Here is a 16,025-nt window from a genome sequence, read left to right on the forward strand (position 1 = left end):
GCTGGTGCCATGTCGTCTACGTCAGAGGCGACGGCTGCTCGGGCAAGCCTGAGAGGCGGTCTGCGGTCAGCAGGCGGCCATCGTATATCGGGCCTTCCGTCGCACCAAATGGCTTGTGTGCGCTGAGGGCGCGGGCTTGTGCGCAGGGATAAGGGGGTTCTGGAGACTGGGATGGCGGAGCGGTGGAGGAGCGGAAGTGGCTGTCACATGCCGATGATCGTCGTTCCTCCTTCTTCTCGCCCGCCACGAAGGACCTACAAGGCGCGCTCGTACCGCTCTCGCTCTGGACCATGCAGCTGGGCGTTCAATCTTTGTCCGCCTTCCGGGCCTGTATATCCCGTCATATCTCCTCAAAGTGCTCACGCTCTTCAAGTATCTTCGACTTCAAGTTGCTGTTCTCCCGACAACCCAATTAGTTGGCGACGTAAACGCTCAGGCTGGCGCAGCAGTGATTTTCCAAGACTCCGTCTTCACTGCACTCTTCAAAGCTCACTATGTGAGTACAATCCTCAGAACCGCCAGAGGAAGGACAGCATCGCCGAAGATCCATGCAAATACCAAGCTCTTCCTCCCAACGAGCTCAAGACTCTGTCAACTGCTTCCTCCGCTCGTACTTCACCTCCGATGCAGGCTCGCGACTTGAACCAGGCTTTCTCTCCTTTCTTCCCCGTTTGCTTCCATCTGGACATTACCGACAACTTGAAGGCCACAAGGCTTGTTTCTTCCTCGTCAATGCAGGCCTTCCATTCGCAGTCGTTGCGAACTTGAAACTTGAAGGTGAGTCGATTACTAACCTGGCTCAAATACAATGAGACCGACCTTGTGTCCAGTCTTGCTCCGCTACGAGCCCATCGCGGGGATGGTTGTCGGTGACCTCGATGCCCTAACCGTCAAGGTTCGTGCTGCCGCTATTTTGTCCGTTGCGGTCAGTACTGATTAGGATTCAGCACTGTCAATTACTGGCGCTCGAGACCACCAACCGGCGTTGCCAATAGTCTCGCCGTTCAAGTTGTTTGTCCTCGTTCCTCTACCCCGTCGTGATGTCCGACCCTGACAAAACACCACAGAGCTCGTTGTCTTCCCTTGGATGGGTGCCTTCGTTGGCCGATAGATGTGCTCTACCTCGCGCAGGGAGCAGCTCTGGGCGTTAGTTCCTCCTTGGGGTCAGTCTTTCCGCAAAATTGACGAAATTTCACGATACTTACCTTGATTCCCAGTTTTAGCTCCTCATTGGCAGCGGAGAGCTAAAGTGGTTGGTGCGCGGCGCATAGAGCGCGCGCGAGCGAGGCGCGGTCGTGTTTTCTCGTTGTCTTCCCAAACTGAAGTAAATCCACAGGTCTCAAGCTTCGTGGACCCCCGCGATCCAAACCCTCGCCTTACAGGTCTCCGCCCCAATATCCATGAACGTTGTGGGAAGACGGCACCGTTGGTCATAACAGCGCACTGGATTGCCTCCTCGTCGTTCCAAATGACAGGCTGCGGCTTGATCAATTTGCCGAGCACGACTCCATCGAATGCGCTGCGCCTGATGCAAGGGAGCTTAAAGCCGGCTGTCTCAGCCGAGAAGACCCCCCGTCCCCGGTGGGGGTAGCCCTTGTCGTCGTTACAGCCGATGCTAACGCCGTTTTCACAGAAAACCTTTGTGTTGCGCCAAAGCAGCCTTGCCCGTTAACGTTGACGTCGGGGACGTCGGCGCCTGCTGTGCGAGTGAAGAACGCCAAGCGGGACCGCCGCTCGATGGCAAGGTTGGTGTTCCCGCCCTTGAACAACGTTTCTGGTTGCTGATGTTCAAATCGACGACCGGCGACCAGGAGGAATTCTCATTGAAAGCACTGCCGCGGGCCGCACTCGGAGCCAATTCATATCTGATCAAGCATGTCGGAAATGAATAGGCCCCGACCCAGGCGTGCTTCGGACACACGCGTTGCGTCCACACAGAAGGTAGGTATATAATAACCCCGCTGTCAACAAATGGCCCACCACTCCGAGTCGTCTCACCATTCCTACAGAATGTCCATCAACATCTCCCTCCGGGACCTCGATCTCGCCGAACTGCGTCCATGGCTACGGCGTGCGAAACACCCTCCCCCGCCATGCTCCGCGCTCGCTAACCATTCCGATCAGCCCTCGATCGCGCCGTGATCAGGACGGGCATGAAGCAGACGATCGACTTCTTCCACCGCCGCGTGCCCGACCTGGACGATCCGCGCTGGCTGACGGTCGAACGGTGCGTACTCCCCTGCCATATCGCGCGGTCGTGTCTAATGTGCGTCAGGCAGAACCTCTACGACGTGGAGCACGTCATCCAGCTAGAAGTCGCAGAGTGCAACTTGAATGAGAAAAACTGGATTGCCAACGACAAACTCGTTGTACAACTGTACGAGGAAAGATTCGTGCGCCTCGGGTTCAATGGTAGCCCCGAGAAAGAGTCGGAAGGTGAGGACGAGGGCAGCGAAGGCGGCCAGCCTGGGGGCGGCAGCATTGTCGGTGACGGCGCGGAGAGGCAACGCCAGGGTGAGGACGACGTCGAGAGCACGAGCCGCACGACTGACGGTCTAAGCGAGAGCAGTTTTTCCGAGTACATTCAGAGAGACGACGCGCATTGACGATATCGCAGTGTTCAAGTAGTCTGCTGTCTTGGAGTCCTTGCAAACCAGATCGAAATGACATGAGTTCCCAGATTGATTCTTCGGTTAGCTGCTAGCTGCGCATTCCCACAACCACGATGTATATGAACGCCGCGGTCTCAGAGTCCCCGTGCCCTACCCGCAGTACAGATGTCCTCCTTCCCCAAAATCCTCGTATCCTTCACCCACGACCAACGTAAGAAACCGCCGCTCCACTCAGATCTTGTCTAATCCCCACAGCACTGGACTTCGACATAGTGCGAACGCGCTGGCGGAACCGAATCAGCGCGTTCCACCTCCGCGTGCCCCCCAAACGATGTGCGCCGGACCGTGGCCCGACGGTGCGTCTTCCTCTCGCACACAGCGAGCGGTTCTGACATTCCCCAGAGAAGGCCTCCTCGACGTAGAGCAGGTCATCGAGGCCGGCATCCTGCACTGCTACCGCCGAGGCATACCCGTCAACGAACAAGACATCGTCGAAGCCTTTATCCAGAATCTGATCAGTGTCGAGTGCGGCGAGAAAACTGGCAACAGCAATCATACGCCGACCATGCACACCGAGAAGACTGACAAGAAGGGCGATGGGGGGCAAGAGAAACAGTAAGAGTAAGGCCAGATGTTTGCGCTCTTGAACCACAATGTGTACAGTTATATACTGCATCGTGTATCTTTAGCTCCATCGCCTCTTAATAGCCTCTCAGGAAGTTCTGAGTCGGTCCGATAGCTGTACTGCTCTCCTTCTGACAAAGCATTGGTGAAAGGATAATCATGAGCTGCAATGACTCACACGTCCTGTCCACGATCGTCGCTCTCTTCGGAGAAGGGAGAGACACCGTCTCTAAAACGGGCTGAACAGTTTTATCAGTGACCGCCATGGTGCTAGACATCAATATGCGCACCAGATACTACTCGCGAGCGCCTTTCCGGGTCGAATTTACACCTGTGTCGTCTTTGACTCGGGTTTCTCAGGAAGAGTCTTCTCGTGGCTTGAAGTCGCAACTGAGACCAGTAGCTCAGCCTCGAGCCCATAAAGAGAGATATGTAACTCACCGAGGCCAAGAAGCCATATTCTCATCGAATACTCTTCGCGAACGCGACATCGACAGACACAAAGACGGTGGGCGAACACTGAGAATCGAGTAAGTCGTTATTTCGCGATCTCCGATCGAGCTGGAATGCAGACTCACTAAATGATCCATCAGTCATGCGCGGGAGGGTGAAGAGGAAAGACGGACATGGTTTGGGGCAACATTTTCGCAACCACAGTCCAAAGGTCGCCAGACAACGGCGGAGCAGCAGAGCCCCCAGCGCGTTTCACAGTCTGAGACCCCTGTTACGTTCGCAGAGAGTTTGACAAGAGCGTTCGAGTTTGGTGAATCGGGAAGAAATGTGTGAATGACCTTAAGGGAGGTCGCGCGTTATTAGCTCGGAGAAGTCGTTGTCGGGCACGACCAGCCGGGAAAACAACCAATTCGCTCCACTCCCGGTCTTGAATAAGTGCATGGCGACCTAGTAATACAATGACGTTAGTGCTCAAAAGAGGAGCCTAAGCGATAACGCACGCATAGTGCCAGTGAGGCCCCTTCACACAGTATTCGTAGCACTACACTCTCCCCCGGACCCCCACTCGCATATTCCAACTGCTTCGTCACCACCTTGGCACCAGGCAAAGCGACATTCCCCCATCGAAGACGTGTTTCAATTGACAGTTCCGCCAGGTTTGAGAGCGGACGACAGACTAGTCGCTGTATCAGCTGCGAGTTACTACAGTAAAGGCGAATTCACTTGCCTTCAGAATCGTTTCGCATGGCGGCTGGGGCACCTCCAGTGGCCAGGCTCATGCTGGCAATGCTGGTCGTTGTGCTCTTCTCCGTTAGGATGGCAAGCCTGTCCAACGGTTTGGCGGAATTGGGACCAGGGCGGAACAAGGGGAGATGGGCGAGATGAGCACTACCCCGCACAGCTTGGAGTCAGGAATAGGGAAGTTATGTCGAAGAGGCAATGAGGCGAAAGGCTAGTGTGGATCCGTCTTGGCTCGTCAGCTTGTACTCGTCGGTGAGAGGAATGCATGTGAAGAGAAGGGACTGGAATGAAGGGCTGAAATAACGATGGTTAGCAGTAATAGAAAAGAGCAACACAAGTACGCACCTTAGTATTTCGACCCCTCTGTCGCTTTGCCCAAACCTGCAACAAGACCAGCCAGGTCGTCTTCCCCGTTCTCCACAGTCTCGGTTGTGCCTCCCGGTGTTCCGTCGTTGTCCACTGCTTGTTCCTATATCGCCTCGGAAAGAGAGTGCAGAAAGAGTTGACTACTGGTAGTCGCGGGCTGCTCCAATGTCGAGGAGGCCGCCGAGATGCGTTGGCAGTGGAGCATGCGCTGGGGGAGGCGAGCAGTATTGTGGCACCTTGAAGATGGATTAAAGAACGATGTGAAGAGAGAGAGAAAAGGCGAGACTCACTGCGAAACCCGTCTCCACCAACTAACCGCTATCCATCCTTATTGGGTGTCCCAATCCATCGTCATTCACGCTGAGAGTCAAACCGGGCTGGCCAGCGGTACTGTGCGCAGAGAGCGCCCGTATGAGGCGAGGGCCGTTATCGACATGGGCGTTCGTTAGCAAGAAGAAACGGTCACATGCCTCGACACTCTCTTTCCCTTCTCCACCATGACTAGGCACTTGCCTCCGGCTCTTGCTCGCCATTGCTCAATCAACGTCTTTGACACCCCGGGAGCTATCGGAGCAGAGGGCTTACACATAGATACGTGGCACGATGGTGCGTGTGTATCTCATTCTCGGAGAGGATCTCAATTTGCATTAGGTTTGCGGCCTGCAATGGAAAACCCGCCGCTCTAGATCTCCCATTCAAGGTCTGGCGACGTCCGCGGAATAGTTGGAATCTGCGATGGGTGGGGCCTGTTCCAAGCACGACCGTCAGCAAAGTTGGAGAGGAACTGGCAATAAAGGGGGCGCTGCTGCCTCCTACGTTGCTGAAAGCAACCACTTAGCACCAAAGAAGAAAAGACTGGCACCGCTCATAGCGTTCTCTCCTCGCATACCAGCACGACACGAACCCCAAGGACACTCATTTTGCTGGCATCGACGACTGAAAGACTGGAATGTATCCTAGTCCTTCCGCCCACCCATCTTTTCCCATCTTTTCCACAACGCCCGCAGCTCGTCTGACAGATTCTGCGCTCGACCCATACTGCTCATTCTGCGAAGGTCTTCAAAAGACATTTGCCGAAACCATCCCAGCTCCGCAAAACATGCTCACAACCCTCATCTCCCTCTGCCTCGACATCTCTCCTTCCATACTATCAACCTCCGACCTCCATTTTCTGCCCACGAGCGCCTTTTCGCCTTGCTTTCCCTCCCATGTCACATCGGTCGCCGTCACGCTTTCATGCTTGATTTGGCGGACTCGTAACTCGCGCCACACACTAGCTGGGGCCTCATCGACCGGACCTCCATCTGCGCTGACATCTAACGCTTCTACCCAATTCTTGCTGCCCGCGGTTTCTCCCGGGAAGGCCGTCGTCGGACACGATCTCGCAAAGAATGCTTAAATCCCCACACTCAGCTTTTTCACCTCAGCGATCGGCATACGCGGAGGAGGAGGTGTATCATGTGCAATGATACAACCCACCGTGCTGTCCTACTCCTGCTGTTTATCGAGCCAGAAACGATGAGAGAATCGTGCGCGGGAGCTATCTGGGTTCCAATCTCCCCTGTTGTCGTCATCCTCCTTTTGTCAAGCGGGTTTATTGCTTCTTCGGGGCCTCGACGGTGTTATTGTCGGTATGAACCTGCTGCTTAGCATGCGTGGGCTGCACTAACATCGTATACTAACAGGTCGATTGTTGTGATGGATGGGCCCGGTCGATGGGTTTGACACTATACTAGTATGCTCAAGCAGCTGGAACTTCAATGATACTTCCCCTTGGGCGTTGCTCTCCTCGTATGTAAGTATATTTTTGTCGCTTGGAGTAAAACAATGTTAACAGGCTTCCGGATAGGTATGCCAGATCAAACTCCGAGTCCTAGCTATGAATACGCGCCCGCGTAGTCCGATCCAGTGCGAAATGTAATGGTTGCCCGCCTTGCCAGTATCCGGAAGTATTGCAGCAGTCTTGAAGAGTATTACTAGTAAATCGTGGCTGGCCGCGGCGTCCAGGAACGAATTGCGACTAGTAGGTCCGGGGTGCGGAAGCTGAGCTGTTTTAACTTCAATTAACCACGAAACGCTGCCCAGCACACTGGAAATTGTTGTGGAGCTGGATTTTGGCAGGCAAGGGCGGGAGGGCATTGCTTTGAGCTCTCCAAAATGACGGGTTACCCTCCCGCTTGTGGCGTCCCAGCTCTGGATAAATACTTGGCTGCTTCGCTGTTATTCCTTCAGTTCCGCACCGACAACTTGAACCCAATTAGTAGGTCAATAACTCCTCCTAACTGTCTTTCGTTTTACTGACCTCACCGTAGAACCAACACTCAACATGCAATTCACCACCCTCTTCACTGTTGTGCTGCTCGCTGCGGCAGCCAACGCCGCCATCACGCTCAAGTGGCACGACTGCGCAGACTGCACTGGCACGCTCAAGGCCACGAGCCCCGGCGCCAAGGCGGGCGAGTGCATCTCCCTCACCAAGGGTGGCAGCGCGCGGAGCATCTCGTGGGACGGCAACACCAACGGTGTCGAGCTCGAGTTCTTCGAGTCTGGCGGCAAACACGACCACTGCACCAATGGCTTCCAGGCCAGCAGCAAGAAGAAGTCAGGCTGCTCCAACGCGCCCGCTGGGTGAGTAATAATAAGTATTACCGCGACAATATTAATAGCTTCCACTTAGCGCAACAATTGACGGTGTCTGCTAGCTTCAACTGGGAGAGTGTCCGCCTCGTTTAAAGAATTGATGCTCGAGATCGACAAAGTGTACCAGTAGTACACCGCCAATGTTTTTCCGGCTGCAACATGGCCGGAAAAACCACGGCAGACACATGTGACAGCCAGCTGGATCCAGAATTGACACCATCTGTCATCCATGTTTGGACGCAAATGGGTGCTGGATCCAGACTGCCTGGAAACCAGCTGGAGGCCCAGGTAACTACCTCATAGTTTACCTGCTGTACTTCTGATCCTTTAAATGTTGGATTGCTTGCAATTTTCCATGGTCATTCAAGCAAAATGTGTATTGAATTTCAAGACTATGCTACTCAAATATTTGATCTACCCTCTGATGCGGTTATCCTCCTCCTTCTCCCGACTACCGGCCCACTAGCTCAAGTCGGGTACAGGCTTTGCATTGCTAATCGGCCACACCACCCACTTCTCCAGGTCGCGGCTAGGCGCGTCCGGCACAGCGAATCCGCCCCGCCCGGACGACCCAGCGCTGGCGCACCACAATGATGCCCCGGCCTGCCAGGCAAACAGCCACGGTGATGCCAATGAGGTATGCGGGAGGCATGCGCGACGCCGGCGCTGAGGTAAACCCAGGTGGAGGGCCGCGACCGAGCGTTAGCGTTGCATGGCCTCTGGAACGGACAGCCGGCGGCGCTACGGACAAGTCGCGGGCGCCGCTGATGATTCCGCGGGTGGCGCAGCGAAGGTCGTGGGAAGCGTTGAAGAGGTAGGGAGGCGGAGGAGGGGCAGGGTGGTTTGCACGGGCAGGGGCTGGGGAGGTCAGTTAGCTGTGGTTAGGGTGGGGACGATGACACACATAGTCGCGTCGCAGAAAGCTAGCGGCCAGCGGCCAGCGGCCAGCGGCCAGCAGGTCTTAACAACAACCTTAAAAAGCACTGAAAAAACACATCATTGAGTGGAAATGGGCGGTGAGCGGCAAGACATACTCAGTGCATCCCCAAACACTGTTTCCGTCACCAGCGCCCATCGCGGAGCCCGTTCCTTGTCGCGCGGGAGTCATGGGGAAAAGGCCATAAGAGTTCTGGTCAGTGACTACAGGTGGATTGGAGACAGCTACTCACCAGCTGGATAGGCCCAAGTTGCGGTCGTTGGCGATGGGGGGCTGGATGTGGGAGGGGGAAGGGGAAGGAAGAGAAGAGTCTGCGCGTTACAGCGTGTGACCACCGCCAAATTTTCATATGAAGCCGGATCCCTGGGCACTCGGACCTCTCTAAGAGTCGCGTTCTGCCTGCCCTAAAGTGATCTTGATATGTTGAGCATACCGGGTACCATTATGTTTGGACCTACCTTTGTATTGACTTATTTTGTTTATATATTCAAAAAAGGGTTAAATTTGTAATGAATTCAATTATGATATTTTATTTATTTTGTATGTTGCCTTCCACAACATTTGTTAGGGTGACAAACCTATATGGCAAGAGTGCTGAGATATATATAATCATACCACCTGGATTCCAGCTGGAATTTCCAGCTGTGCAAATCTGCTGGAAATCAGATGGAAGCCACCTGAAGCCAGATGGAGGATTATCTGGAAACTAGCTGGGCTGTCCAGCTAGGTCACATCTGTGGGCACTTTGGTGGTGTAGAGTGGTTCCGAAATCAGTGAAGACGGATAGTCGTTGATTATGCGCAAGTGCACAGACTGATGACATATAACTAAATGCAAGGCCGAGGAAAGGAAAAGAGAATCGTTTAAATTGGCGCGGTAATTGGTGTACAGGGATCATGAAATATCTGGGTATGGGAATGCCATGGTAGGGAAGCGGAACGTAATGAGTCGTGAAGTGACCGGCTGGGCACGCCGCTCGGAGATGATAGCTCGTTGACCACGGGAGAGACAGTTGCTGAAATTTGCGTGTATTTTCCGCTTCAGCGCGCGACAGCGACCTCGTTACAGGCGCGGGCGAGAGAGGAAGGAGGGAGGGATTCGGGCGCTGATGACGATAACTGACGGAGTGGATGCAAGGGGGGTTCAAGATCCGAATCACGGATATAGGGTCGGAAAGTTTTTTTCCGACCCTTTGGGGACCCCCCCCTCCCCCCTTCCTGCCATATAGGGTAATATGTTCCCACAATCAGCATCATGTGACCACTGATGCGATCAAAAAGTGGAATAAAAAATTTAATCTTTGTGAAACTTTTGTTTTCAAAAAATTTATGTATGTGTATGTGTATATGTGCAGGTCTGCATGTACCTGGAACCCTCCAATACACATGGCAGGCCATATTAACTCTTCAATATGTTCACCTCCTATCGATTATCTGATGATGGGCCTATGACAGGGTGGGCTTTCCAAGCTCATAGGCCTGAAAGTGTATAAATATCAGTATGAGGCTAGTGAACTATAGAAATTAGAGTCTATACAGTATATTTTCAGTGTCTTTACACTTATATAAGGCTCAAATCTTTCATATATAAAAAGTTTTTCAAGTTTTTGTAAGGGCAACCCCGGAGGCCTGAGATCAAGGTCCTGGCAGGGGAGGATCCAAAGAGTGAATAAGGGTAGACGAATACAAACAAGGCTGACCTGGCAGGGGAGGATCCAAAGAGAAGAAACTCTGAGGGTCCACCTGCCAGGTAGCCAACTATATACCGCGCTCTTGATGCGCCAAGAATGATCGTTGCTCCATGCAATATGCCCGCGCCATGTCGCATGCCAGGTCCCAGGAGGATCTTCTTGCAGATCCTGATGCATTACCTACGTTGATTCCTATCGGTGGACAAAACGACGGTCGCTTGGGCATCACGTAGGTAATTGATGGACAGGTGTCTGATGCCGAGATGCGATGGACAGATGCCAAGGTGGGGGTTCCCCTGACAGTTTTTACCCCTGGGGACCCCCCCCTACCCCATGTGCCTGATAAGGATCTTGAACCCCCTTGAGTGGATGGTCGTGAGTGATATTTGCGGTATCGTCAGCTCGGTATCTAGTGGGCTGTTTCAGCATCCAGAGTCTATAGAGCGCTGAGCAGTCAGAAGACGATATAACACACCATTTTCCAGCACGACTTCCGCTCCGGTCCTCAAAAGCATCTAGACCCACACAATATCCTATTTTCCCCCTGACACGCATGCAAGTTTTCGCCCATCGTTGGTGTCAGAGAAGAAGCTAATGCAGACATTTGAGACAAGCATAACATTTGGCCGGTCCTGCAGGAACGCAAATCAGCGCAGTGGAGAGGAAGCAGTCTTGTCGAATAATAGCACACCTAGGCAACGAAATGACAACAAGTCCTTCCCCGCAGCAAGTTACTCGTTCTCGATGGGGAGACCTTGCAGTAGACACCCGAGAATTTTTTGAAATGGGTGCACCTTTCAGCAAGATGAGAGAAAAACAGCAATTCGTAGACACACCACAATGATGGCGGGAGTCAAGCAAGCATGGGCTTACTTGCGCGCCAGCTCTGGCGACAGCAGCTCTCTACGAGCATGGTGAATGCGCAGACCCGCCAGACTGAATCGTTTTATCGGGACAGACAAGAGAAAATACGCACTTTAAAAGTAAAATTTCGCGGAAAAGTCCAGGCGGGACGATCAGAGGGTATGGCAGGGGGAGCTCAGAGTAGTTCCGTGGACCCGCTGTTGCCTTCTCCGAAGTGGGGTTTGTTCCAGAGGGCTGGGGAGGACATGGTTACGAGGCGACTGTCGACATCGGGAAGAAGATGTCAAAATCACGAGCTCGATCATGGCTTCCTTTTCACTAGCTCTTCAGCAGTCCCGCGCAAAGCTTTCCTGCTCTTTCTCAGTATCCTCTAGTAATTCTGTGAAGCGCTTTGCTTGTGCGTGCATACCTCATGTTGCTGGTCAATTGCTGGCGCTTATCTTGACTTCAAGTTGCTTGGTCGACAGAAGCCTCCCAGTTAGGGCTCCCAACCGTCCCCGTCTATGGACGGGTCTACGGTGCCGTATTTACGGTACGGGACCCGCACCGTCGGGCGGTGTTGGTCCCTTCCTGTACGGGACGGGTGACGGACGTGGGAAGCCCGGATACGGGCCGCCGGCGCCCGTCCCACCTTATTTAGGTAATTGGGACAAGATTGGGACCTATTTGAGCCAGTCAAACAAGTTTCGTAAGGAAATCCGCTGAATGGGGATAATAATCCGTGCTTACCAACTTTTTCCAGGTAAACCATTGACATATAACGGCCGTCTACGGTACGGGTTACGGCCATACGGTGCCGTACCGTATGAGATCCGCCGGCGCCACTTGACGGTACGGGGAAGGCCGTCCCGGTCTGGGCAACGGCCGTAATATTGGACGGCCGTCCCCGTATACGGGACGGTTGGGAGCCCTACTCCCAGGCGAGGACGAGAATAAGTGCAAGGGCGAGGGCAAGACCGACGGTGAAAGCGAGAGCGAGAGACTTACGGGAGGTTTTGCAGAGTATATATTGAGGGAAGATGCGCGTTAAAAACACCTAACCTGCCCACTTATCCCCTCTAGTTAGAGCCTCAGGGGGGGGTGAAGCTCTAACTAGAGGGGATAATGCAAATCTGCGGTGTTTCCTTAAACTTGCCTCTGGATGTTAGTGGACAGGATGTTAGTAGACGGGGAGTCTTGTGGGGGGAAGTGGGAAGGCCGGCTGGGGGGGAGCAGGCTGGGGAGCGGGCTGGCCGGAGCATCAATGGATGATCACCGGATGACACGATGACAGCGAAGGTCATCATCGCTGTCTGCTGTCAAGTCCCGCCCTCTGCCCACCCTCCCCCGCCCTCATCCCATCACTGCCATCAAAGTTGCTGATGGCTGTTGATCTTGGGGTCGCCCATGGTCCCGCCCGCCATCCCGATCTGATGGCGCATCAAAAAAACAAAAGTTGTGCAGAATGCTCTGCTGATACCAAATGTACAAACCGTTTATCAATAGCTTGAGTAGTTAAGGAGATATAAGCCTTTTGATCTAGTGATAGATAAGTCTGAAGTTAGTAGACATCTTTTATATGGGATATTTGGAGGATTTTGATATGGTATGAGTATGTAGGGCAATTTGGGTGTCAATACCAGTGTCAGGGGAGGTCATAGGTAGGTAATAGTGATCCTATCTGTAAGGGTTCTTTCTAATAACTTATCCTGTCCACTAACTTATGTTAGTAAGGGCTAACTATGTACAGTATGGACATGTAGGTCCTTGAACATATATGTAAGTCTCTATATAAGGTGTTGGGACTGTCAGTAGAGGATATGAGACATAGTTGGCAAGAGGGGGGGCTTACAATTCATAATGTGCACTAACTTCCTTGGTATGAAAGTTGGTAGATATCTTCTACCAGTTTGGTTGGGAAGGTTACTGGGGGGGAGACACAGAGGCCATGGAACATCTACTGGAATGTCTTCTGTCCTGCTGAAGTCCTGGATTTATCATGGCTCAATATGTCCACTAACTTCCCTTTGATCACTTGGGGTAAGAAAACAGATGGGGGGGACAACAATGGCTTTTGAGGCCATGGGAGGTATACTGGGATGCCTGATGTCCTGCTGAAGTCCTGCACCTATAACAATATAGTTGATCATGCCTAATAACTTCCTTAGCACAGAAGTTAGTAGACATCTTTTATCACTTTGGTTGAGGAACCAGCTAAAGGGTACAAGTGTGACATGTAAGGTTATGGGAGGTTTCCTGAGAGGGCTTGTATCCTGAAGAAGTCCTAGATTTATAATAGTATAGTTGAGCATGTCTACTAACTTCTGTGCCTGCGAAGTTAGTAGACATCTTTGATTACTTTGGTTGAGAAAGCATCTAAAGGGCACAAATATAGTATGTGAGGCCAGGGGGTCTACTGGGATGTCTCTCATACTTTCAAAATCAAGAGTTCATGGTAGTATATTTAACCATATCCAATAACTTCCCTGACCAGAAGTTAGTAGACATCTTTCACTACTTGGTTGAGAAAACGACAGGTTGAAAGACATGTGGCATGACAGGCTATAGAAGGTCTACTGACATGTTTTCTGTCAGGAACAGGGCCGGCCCGGGCCCACGTGACGGTCTCCTGCCAGTCTGACAAGTGTGGGAAAGATGGTTCAACCCCCATAGCTGGGTGGTCGGCAGCCAGGCAGCGTAGATGGTGCCACTGCTGCAATAGAGAGCAGGGTAGGGACAGCTCGGGGCGACTCGAGACGCCCCGCTGTCACGTTGTGTGACAGCGGTGTCACAGGATACGAGTAGTCGTCTAGAGTGTCCTACCCCTGCTGAAGGGAACGAGTCCATAGCCAAAGAGTGCTGCCTAGTAGAGTTGGTGCCCAAGGCATAGGGCAAGGCATAGGCTGGGCCAGTTGAACAAGCCGTTCGGGCGGGGCGTGACGTAACGCGGTCACGCCCGACGGTTCGGGGGGGTCGAGGGGAGTCGCCCCGCAACAGGGGCTGCGGGCCCGAGACCCCTGGAGCGCTTGAGAAGGGTTGCCAGTCCAAGGGGCGACATATCTCCTTTCCTGGAGAAACAAGTCGCTGTGGCTCCTAGACACCGCGTGACTGCGCGGTGTGACGCGTGACATGCGGGCCCGATCGGGCCCGCACCCTCCCATCGCCCCGTACCAGGGGAACCCAGAGCTTGAGGCCAGAGAGCAGGAAGAAGTGGCTAGGACAAGGGTGAACATAAGAGACAAGAGCCTGGGCTGTCCAGCCCAACCAAGGGCTCAGGTCAATGAGGCAAGCGAGCCTGGAGCGTCAGGGGTTGTCTGGACACCCCTTGCATGGGGATTCGTCGCAGCAACCCCGCTTGAAGGGACCAGGCCGGAGTAGGGTTCAAGGAAAGAGACTTCAATGCTAAACCTAAGGTACAGGAGTAATACTCTAGTCTTTATATACTGTGGGCGCTAGGGGCCGATCGGGCCCGCTGAGGGTCGATCAGAAGGGAGCAGGGGATGTCTCTGGTCGTCCCTGGTCGCTCCGCTAGGAGCCCAGGGACCATTCCTCTGGAAAGGAGCCATGCCAATGTCGACACTAAGGAGTGTTTGACAATGCAACAGTAAGGAGCTCCCTCCTGGACCCTGTGGTTGTCTAGGGCCGATTGGGCCCGCTGTCAAGGGCGTCCGGCGGCGCATCATGATCCCTGATGGCGGGTCATGATGGCTTGATGGCTGACTAAAGCGCGATCCGTGATTATGTCCCTTCTCTGGGATATTAGTGTTGTTGCTCATTGCTTTGAGCTTGTGAATTATGAGGGCTTGTCAAGCCCTAGGGCTCTAAGGGTGGTGAGGGTCCGATGGGCCGTATAGGGCCCGTTGGCCCGACCCGAACCCCTGACATCACCCCCCACTAGGCGAAACTCGTCCCGAGTTTTATCGTCCGATTTCCGTATTCAATTCCGAATTGTTGAGAAAAAAATTTCGTCATTCGCATGTAGATGCCTTCTCGTCGAAGGGCTTAGTCGATTCCTCTCTCGCGTCCAGGCCCCAGTCGCGTCCTCCCAAAGGATGATCAGACATCCTGACGCTCTCCTGGGTCTCCCCCGTTCCCCGTTCCTGGCCAGGCGGAGGTGGTCGTACACCCCATCCGGTCCAGGCGCTGCGCCTAACCTCCCAGCACTCCTCCCCATCGCCTGTTGCCCCAGGCGCGCCTTTGCGAGGGATGATCGGACATCCAGACGCTTCTGAGTCTCCCCCATTTCTCCCGTTCCTAGCCGCAGAGGGGACGATCGGACATCCCTTGCGGGCCAGGCGCTACTCCTAACCTCCTAGCACTCCTCCCCTACGCCTTGTGTCGAGTTGGGCTCGGCGACGGCTCGACGCGTCGTTCTCGGTCACGTGCTTCCCACGTGTGCGTTCCTCCTACTGGGGCGCATGTTCCCTGTCGTCACGTGCTGCGTGCTACGGGCCCGCGATGGCCCGACACCAGCGCCCGGAGCGGACGGGCCGGGTCTTATCCGTGACATCGCCCCCTCCCTTGGAACGACTCATCTCGAGTCGGCGTGGCTTGGTCGCCCCGGTTTCTCGGGGTGTTTGGTTGTTCACATTTTCCGAACACTGGCTTCCAATTACATGCTGAGCATTGGCTGCGCGTTTTTAGACCTTTCGTAGCTTCTCCTGTTTGCGTAGTTTCAGCCCGGTCCGGTCCAGTGCGTCCGCGCATATGCAATGTTCAATCTCGTTGCCAGTCGAAGCCCAGAGGCGATGGGGTCGCTATGACGACACCTAGCCATCCCTCTGTCCAGCCTCCAATTTTGGGGTGTTATTGTCCCCGGTTTTTTGCTGCCAGTGTGCAGCCACCCCGTTCCAGGGGTCATCGTTGTGTTTTCGTATATGCAGATTTGGCCCATCAGTTCGTCGGGGCCCGTCAGGCCGATTCGGGCCGATGTGGGCCGAATCGGGCCGATTCAGGTCATCGATCCCATCATCTTAGTCGTATGAGGGTTTGAACATCAATTCACACGGTTTTGGGTTTGTCTGGTTGAAGGCCAGCACCTTTGAACGAAATTTCCCACGGTTGGGAAAGGGGTGACGTTTCGGGCGCACGGGACGGGTCTCTTGCTAGTGAAAAGAGC

The 16,025-nt window shown here is 53.8% G+C and overlaps 1 protein-coding gene across 1 annotated transcript; it reads left to right on the forward strand.

The window, feature by feature from the left end:
* Positions 1 to 548: 548 nt before the first annotated feature.
* On the forward strand, positions 549 to 2,628 carry MIND_01117500 (uncharacterized protein; the record flags this gene model as incomplete). The annotated part of the gene is made up of 12 exons (XM_037367736.1): positions 549 to 777; positions 831 to 915; positions 1,132 to 1,163; positions 1,218 to 1,287; positions 1,337 to 1,425; positions 1,476 to 1,581; positions 1,634 to 1,770; positions 1,893 to 1,941; positions 2,010 to 2,071; positions 2,125 to 2,227; positions 2,276 to 2,514; positions 2,561 to 2,628. The coding sequence occupies 12 exons, from the start codon at positions 549 to 551 to the stop codon at positions 2,626 to 2,628; spliced, it is 1,269 nt and encodes a 422-aa protein (XP_037215568.1).
* Between the last annotated feature and the right edge of the window lie 13,397 nt (positions 2,629 to 16,025).

Source organism: Mycena indigotica (assembly GCF_014461135.1).
Source record: "Mycena indigotica strain 171206Taipei chromosome Unknown Mind.scaff0010, whole genome shotgun sequence".
In the NCBI taxonomy this organism is placed as follows: domain Eukaryota; kingdom Fungi; phylum Basidiomycota; class Agaricomycetes; order Agaricales; family Mycenaceae; genus Mycena; species Mycena indigotica.